The sequence below is a fragment of the Malaclemys terrapin genome, chromosome 8, assembly GCF_027887155.1.
Source record: "Malaclemys terrapin pileata isolate rMalTer1 chromosome 8, rMalTer1.hap1, whole genome shotgun sequence".
Lineage (NCBI taxonomy): Eukaryota > Metazoa > Chordata > Testudines > Emydidae > Malaclemys > Malaclemys terrapin.
This window is the reverse complement of record NC_071512.1, coordinates 9145034-9153382: the sequence shown is the minus strand read 5'-3', so window position 1 is coordinate 9153382 and position 8349 is coordinate 9145034. Positions and strand designations below refer to the sequence as shown.

At 43.6% G+C, this 8349-nt stretch overlaps 1 protein-coding gene across 1 annotated transcript; it reads left to right on the top strand.

Annotated features, from left to right (window-relative positions):
* Positions 1-925: 925 nt before the first annotated feature.
* Positions 926-5065, top strand: WNT8A (Wnt family member 8A). The gene is made up of 6 exons (XM_054037945.1): positions 926-996; positions 1089-1122; positions 1338-1476; positions 2399-2524; positions 2880-3022; positions 4135-5065. Exons 1-6 carry the CDS (start codon positions 926-928, stop codon positions 4693-4695), a joined length of 1074 nt encoding a protein of 357 aa, XP_053893920.1. The 3' UTR covers positions 4696-5065.
* The last annotated feature ends 3284 nt before the right edge of the window (positions 5066-8349 follow it).

The following is an 8349-nucleotide window of genomic DNA, read 5'->3' as shown; positions in this document are numbered from 1 at the left end:
CTGTGAGGCTCACACATCTGAAGCCAGCACTGTGGTGAACTTTACTGTGCAGAACTTGCTTCTCCCTGAAAACTGTCCTCATATTAAAAAAAAAAGTGTGTCGCATATGGGGATATAGGCACGGAGCAAACCTCTCACCGACTCTTCGCACAGGGCTCTCAGGCTGCAGAAATGTAAATGAGTGAGATTTCCAAACATCCTGGAGGGATGAAATGCCATTTTTGCAGCATCTGGTTGCCCTTATGGAACACAAATTCTTTAATCGATGAAAGTGCGTGTGTGTGTGTGGGGGGGGGGAGGCGAGGGGATCTGCCTTTAAATAAATCCCTTCAAATCCGGGAGATCCAGCCCAACAGATCTTAATAAAACTGGCACTGAATGCTTCAGGAAATTCTCCTAGCAAGGAGCACTAAGCTAGTGGGGGAACTCTAGAAATGTGGTTGTTATTTGAGAGGAGCCAGGGAAGGCAGCCCCTGTGCAGAGGCAAAGTATCATGAAGAAGGCAAGTGGACCTTAGCTAGAGGGAGACAGGGAGAGATGAATGCTGGTGTGTTTAACAGAATGAAAGGTTGCCCATTGTTAGGGAAGTTTACTCTCCTTGAGAATCATCACAGGCTCTGGGTGACAACTGCTCCTGGGCTTTTGAAGTGCAGCTTTAGGCGTTTCCTTTGCTATCTTGTCACGCATTGGATCAGAGGTTTCTTTACCACATAGGGTCATTGGGTAGCAAATGAATAGGGGGTATTGGCCATTCAGAACTTCACCTTATAAATATCCGCGATTTGGATTCTTTTAACTTTCCTTGTCCTGAGTATCCCCCCTTTGGGTGTGGAGAGAAGCAGAGCTGCCCTGCTCAGTCAACCATCGCTGGTGCGGAGAGCTGTAGATCAGCTAGTGGAATAAAACTTCACCCTAGCTGACAGCCATGAAGAGCAACACCTTCATCATCTTCACCAGCATTGGGATCTATTGTGCTATTTTCCACACATCAGCATGGTAGGGGCTCAGCCCAGCTGAACGAGGACATTTTGGTGTTGCTTCTGAGTCTGTGTTAAATTATCTCACTTATCCTGTTTTATTTGCTACAGGTCTGTGAACAACTTTCTGATGACTGGACCAAAGGTAATTTATACATGGATTATTATGAATTTAATTATAGATTTTTCCTGTTAGCGAACCAAATGTTGCCTTTCTAAGGAACCACATTTACTGATGTGCATATGGGCACCAGCTCCCTCTGTGTAATGAGGGGAAACAGTTGAAACCCATTTGCATTTGCTTTCAAGTGGCCTTTTGAAAGGTTTGGGAGTTTCAGACCCATTCTTTTTCTATGCAAGGCGTATCTGACCTACTCCACCAGTGTGGCTGTGGGGGCCCATAGCGGGATTGAAGAATGTAAACACCAGTTCACCTGGGAGCGCTGGAACTGCCCAGAAAGTGCCCTGCAGCTCTCCACTCATAACAGACTGCGGAGTGGTAAGTGTATATTTAGAGGCAGAGCATGGATTTACCTACAGCTCCTTCCTTTCCTTCCTGTAATCTCTGTGTATGGGATACAGCCCGTTTCTATTTAGGTAGGATCTAGACTATATAGATACATATATTAGGATGACAGCAAATTTTGGAGCGGGGAGGGAGGGAGGCTCAACAGACAGATAAACTGCAGACACAGCCTCACACTAAGAGCTTGCTTGTTTACATGAGAAAGTTGCATCAGTTTAACCTCAGGTGTGACTTTAAACCCAAATTAGTTCAACAAATGAACACATGCACACACACACACACACTTACTTCGGCTTAAGAGTGGCTTCTTGCAGATTAGCCTCTATGATGGGAGCAGGTTTAAGATGAAATGAAACTTCTTAAAGTGAAATTAAAAAGTGTGTCCAGAGAGGAGTTTGCATGAGTTTAAAAACTGATTTAAGTTAAACTGATGCAACTTTACTGTGTAGAGAAGACCAAGCAGCAGCCCGCCACCAAATCAGAAAACAGACAGGGACAGAAAGCTGCTACAGACTAACCCTGATTGGATATCAAGAGAAGTCAGTGATAATTGATCTTGGTGTTAGGATCAGGCCTGTTATATAAAATCTCACTGTCACCATGAAACTCTTTTCCATACGTAAATACACACAAGGTGACACTTTGTCATGCCAGTAACCGTTGTTGAAACTGAAACAAAGCTGGCAGAAGACAGAATTCACAAGCACTTTGCCATGTTCTATGGAGGGTTTAATTCCCGCACCACTCTATCTTTTGTCCTAATTGCCTTATGCAAAGACTTCCCCCCAGCAATTGCTCTGTTGGAAGCTCCACAAGGGGGCCTTCTTACTAGTAAAATGAGACTGAGGGTTTCTGTTCTTGAGGGTGACAGAATCTCTTTTCCGTCTCTTTCCAGCTATCAGAGAAACCTCTTTTGTTCATGCCATCAGCTCGGCTGGAGTAATGTACACGCTCACCAGAAACTGCAGCATGGGAGACTTTGACAACTGTGGCTGTGACGATTCAAGGAATGGCCGTGTAGGTGAGCTGTGATTTTACTGGTCTAGTACCCTGGTCTGCTTTTGGCATCACAATTTTCAAACTTGGAAAAAGTGTAGGGCTACATTCAACTCTGTTCCAACTGTGCAGCCCCACTGACTTCCTTGTAACAGAGTGAGAAATTGGCTCAAAGGACCGTTCCTGCTTTTAACATTCGTAAGAATTACACGTTGAAATGATTCCGTGGTTCTTCTCATCCAGCTAACTCCCCGCCAGTGCAGGAATGGCTCCTCCAACATGTTTCCTAGAGCTCTGGGTTTACATATTGTACTGAAATCCACCTACGCCCTGAGCTTCTGCACATAGTTATTATTTGTGAACGATGCGTCCTTTCCTAGGTGGCCGAGGATGGGTCTGGGGAGGCTGCAGTGATAATGTGGAATTTGGCGAGAGAATTTCCAAACTATTTGTGGATGCTTTGGAGACAGGACAAGATGCCAGAGCTTTAATGAATCTGCATAACAATGAAGCAGGGAGACTTGTAAGTAAAAAAAAAAAGGTTGTCTGTATCCAAAATATCTTCATAATCAGCACATCTACAAAGCTTTAAGGCCCCATTCTCCAACCCTGAGTTGTCCCATTGACTTGCTTGCATGAATAAGTACTACTGCACGTGCATAAGGAGTAAGGATTTTGGAATCAGGCCTTAAAATCTGGACATCAGAAAATTATTGCACTAGGCTTCACTTGCACTTCAGTTCAAAGCAAAGCCAACAGCCAATATAGTGACATGCACCATTTCTCAAGAATTGTGAAACCTAGTCTTTGGAGTCCTGTAGCTAGTAAGCACTTGTTCAGACAGTAAAATAGAGCAAACCCTATTCTCACCTCTTGTCATGTGCAGCTCAAGGCCTTCTTTAGGGGAGGAAATGTTGTCTGTTGGTTAGAGCAGGATAGCAGGAGCCAGGCGATTTAGATTCTAATCTTGGCTCTGACAGTGGGTCCCTGGGCAAGTCACTTAATCTTTCTGTGCCCCAGTTTCCCTAGCTGTACAATGAGGATGGCAACATTCAGCATACCTAGTTCACAGGCTATATCAAAGCCTAACAATCTGACATAGATACTACAGTGTTGGCAACCTATAATTATCATAGAGAGGGATTGGTAGATGTTATTGGTGAAGTGCTTGGATTAAAGGTGCTACATAAATACTTAGTATTATTCTGTATCTAAGATTATTTCATATCTTCTGCGTGGACGGTGCTGGTTTGACAGCTCCGCAAATGAAGTTATCCACAGATCTGGGACAGCCCAAGTAATAGCATTACCTTGCCAATTTGCTTCACAAGAGGCCTGGAGAGACTCCACCTGTGGGGGTAAAGTAGCTCATGCCCATTGAATGTTAACATCTCTGCCAGCTCCCAGTTAGCAATGGAACATATGTCCATCAGGAGCTGGACTGAGAGCACCAATTCATTTCACATGGGCCACTACACAGTAATGACTTTCAGCCCCAACCAGCATGAGCTGGATTAGAACTGATGACTGAGAGATGAGCAACCCCTTACGCCACTATCTGAGGTTTTATTGCAACAGATCCTGTTTGTGCTGCGGTTTTCTGCTGTTCCTAACTGCTCTGCCTTTTCATCCCAGGCTGTGAAAGCAACAATGAAGAGGACGTGTAAGTGCCACGGGGTATCGGGCAGCTGCAGCATCCAAACCTGCTGGCTCCAGCTTGCTGAGTTTCGAGAAATTGGGAATTATCTGAAGCTCAAATATGACCAGGCCCAGAAGCTGGAGATGGACAAGAGGAGGATGAGAGCTGGGAATAGTGCCGACAGCCGTGGGGCCACAGCAGAGACCTTCAGCACTGTACTAGCCACAGAACTCGTCTTCCTGGAAGACTCTCCTGATTACTGCGTCAGGAATGCCAGTCTGGGCCTCCATGGCACCGAGGGGCGGGAATGCCTGCAGAGTGGCAAGAACTTGTCTCAGTGGGAGAGGAGGAGTTGCAGGAGGCTCTGCACTGAGTGCGGCCTGAAACTGGAGGAGAAGAGGACTGAGATTGTCACCAGCTGCAATTGCAAGTTCCACTGGTGCTGCATGGTGAAATGCCAGCAGTGCAAACAGGTGGTTACCAAGCATTACTGCTCCAGAAGAGATGGCTCATCCCCCAACACCACCAGGCGGCGGAACAGGGGGCACAAGAGATAATCGGCAACTTGCTGCTGTTAACAAATGGACTCATGACAAAGAGCTGCCCTTCCAAATAAGTGGGGATTGTCCAGGCAGGGTCAGGTGGGTGTACTCCACAAAACCAAGGAGCAGGCCAAGGGCCCTAGTGGACCTAGGGCCTTCCTGCCTACTTTCCTGGTTTTTATATTTCCTTGTAACACGCTTCTTCCTCATAGTCACTGTATTTGTGTATCTGGATAAAGAAGTAGTTTCATTTTTTGGTGATATCAGATGATAGTCTGTGGGCCTGATTCAGCTGTCATTTAACCACTGTCAATCTGGAGTAAATCCACTGAAGGCAGTGGAGTAACTGCAGGCATCAGTGTAACAGAGATCAGAATCTCGCTGTTCCAGGCTGAAATCTGGTCCCAGGTACCTATGTGCTTCCCTGTTGACTTCAGTGATGCTGCACAAGCCTAAGATCAGAATATGAACCTGTGTGGTTGATGCACGTGTTGCTTGTAAATATTCTTAATGCAATACTTACGCACTTTCTGATGTGAGAAGGGTCTTCACAACATCATGGTTTATATTGGGACAACTACAACTTTTTTCACCTTAAGTGCTTTCCTAGATTTACAGACAGTATATACAGATTTCATGCAATATATATTGTGTTATTTCATCCGATACAGATATATAAAACTGTCCGGGTTGAGAGAGAGAGAGAGAGAGAGAGAGTCTCCAGCTGATTTATATCGGATGAAATTTATAGTGCACCAATTGAAAAAAAAATCAGTAGAGAAGAATTTGGCACCCCTCTCTGCATAATATTGATTATTAAGCAAGTTGTATTATTGATTCAACACAATCTGTTTGCTGTATATATTTTCTGATGGTATCCAAAAGGTTATAATTTTGGACTAAATTTTGCAATAAACATTTGAATTAAATCAATGGTTTTTTCCTCCTGGACTCATAAAAGTACAGCATGAATATATTTATAAAAGAACCTGCCTCTTTTCCAACAAGTTTTAATTGCTAATCCAAAGCCTAGAAGTCAATGGGCGGCTTTTCCACTTACTTCAGTCTGCTTTAGCTTAGGCTCTAAATCGCTACAGAGGATTTTATAGGTCCTATCACTGTAGTATCTAACCCTCCCTGAGTACTAAGCATGCAGGCACTGGCTTGCTAAAGTAAATTTTGAAACTCCACATGTCTCTTTAATTTGTCTATGGCCTAACGTTCTACAAACAATGCAAACTCCTTTGTGCTTTGATGTGGTAAGTATCAGCACTTGTTGCAAAATTCTTTATTCTAAGGAACAAGATGAGCCCTTTGAACTAGAAGGCATGAGCGAAAACTTGGGGACAGTTGTGAATGTGTCTGCTAAGGTTCCCTGCTGATGCTTCTTATAAACAACCTGATGCCATGCATGCCTGGGAGAACAGGAGGAGACACTTGCTATTGCCGCTTATTTCTTAAGTGCGGATTCTGCCCTCCTCATTTGTGACATTGCAGTTATAATTTTGCCTTTGCTAAAGTTAATGGGCCTGATTCATCCTTCCACTGAATCAACAGGCTTATGTTAGAGACGCCTCCGCCGCTTTTTCTAGGGTTTAATTTGCTCCTAGTTTTGCCCAAGTCTGAGGTTGACATATGAGGTTTAATCAGGAAGCAAAATATTTTAAAAGTATTTATTTACCTGTTTTCAGATTGGCTGATTCCCTTGATATACAATGAAAATAGCTTAGTTAATAAATACATTAATCAAGTGATCAAGCAGTCCCCAGCAATAACCCCTTGCCCCTGTGGGAGGGACATTAAAATAAATACAGAGATATTGACCTTTAACGATCAGGTCTGGTTTTGTTTTTTTTAAATCAGTGCACTGTGATAAGGTTTTTTAACAAATGGTCAGAGCTGTCTAAGGACCAGCTCCTGTGTAGGGCACATCAGAGTGCTTGTGTGGAAGCAGATAGACACAAGAAACATTGGGGGGGTCCCCAAAAAAAGATTTGACCCCAGGAAGAGCCTAGAGAAGGAAGTGTGCCATGTGCACGCAATTGTGAGACTGAAGGCTTGTCTACACTACTGCTTAAGCTGATGTACCTAAGCCACCCCCGAGCGACACAAGTTACATCGACCTACATGCTGTCCACACCGCACTGTCGGTGGGAGAGTCTCCAGCTGACATAGCTTCTCCCTCTCGCTGAGATGGAATAATTATGCCAACGGGAGAGCACTCTCCTGTACACGTAGCGCGTCTTCACCAGACACACTACAGCGGTGCAGCTGCATCGGGGCAGGTGCACTGATGTATCGTGGTAGTGTAGACTTGCTCTAAGACCAAAAGTTTTAACAGCAGCTTGGGGAAGGTTTTCTACCAGAAATCACACAAAAGGGCTTTGTTTTTGCCAGGGGTGAGGGGGAGATTTGAGAGTGTGTATGTGAGAGGATTGTTTTATGCAGATCACAAGACAGCTATTCACTAGGCTAGGATTTTCAAAAGCATCTAAGGGGGATAGGCTCTTCTGGGGTTGTGAAATCCTATAGACTCTGGCAACTTGCTCCCTTAGGTGCCTTTGAAAACCCCAGTCTGTAAGATCTGAGCCCTTTTGTATTTTATTCTCCTTAGACTTAAATGAAGAGTTGCTCTAAGTTCCCCACTCCTTGTTCCTCCAGAATCTATAGTCATGTTATTGGTTTAATTTGGGCCCTGATCCTGCAAATTCTTATGAAAGTGCTTACCTTCGCACATATGAATAGTCCCATTGACTTCAACAGGGCTACTCACAGGTACAGTTTTTCCCCCAGTCCCTTATTACAAGGGACAGCCCTTCTTTTTTCATCTCTGTACAACAAGATCGGGAGTTGCTGAGTGCTGCAAAAAGCAGCAAGAAATACCCCTGCGAATGTAGGTGAGTACTGCTTATTATTAATTATTATCATTATTATTATTGGTGATTATGATAATATTGGGAGGATGGATGGGGCGGGGATGCTGAGAAAACAGTCCTTTATTTTTGAAATACAATGTTGACAACCCTACTCACAGGCCAAAAGTAAAACTCATCTGTGTCTGCAGGATCAGGATCATGGACTGTCAGCTGCTTGAGAGAGGGATCAATTGAAATTCCAGTCATTTGCACTGACCCAGTTCCCCTGATTTCAATGGGGTTGTACCTGAGAACACAATATGGCCCCATCATGTTTTCCTATTTATTTATATAGAACCATGCAAACCAATATTACTATATAAACAACCAATAATCATGCACTTGCAATATGTTCCAACCAAAGGCATAAAGATACTTTAACTCTGGTGGAATTAATTATTATTTGAAGAGGTAATATTAATGTCTGTTTCTTAGTCATTAGAAAAGACCTTAAGACACAAATGATAAACAAATTAAGTAAAGTTGCACCTTGAATAAAGCTCAATATTACAGTCCTTCAGTATTCTTTCTCCATCCATCTTGTTGCTTAGATACAGTACTCAATCAATCCCTGCCGGATTCAGTAAGAAACAATAGAAATTTAAGATCATCTCAATCCATCACCACACTGACAGAGAGCCATTACACCCCAGGGAGCTATTACTCACTTTCAACAATATTCACATTTGCAAATGTCATGTATACAAGTTGTCACATTCTAATAGTCCTTGAGGTTGCCCCTGAGACCCAGTCC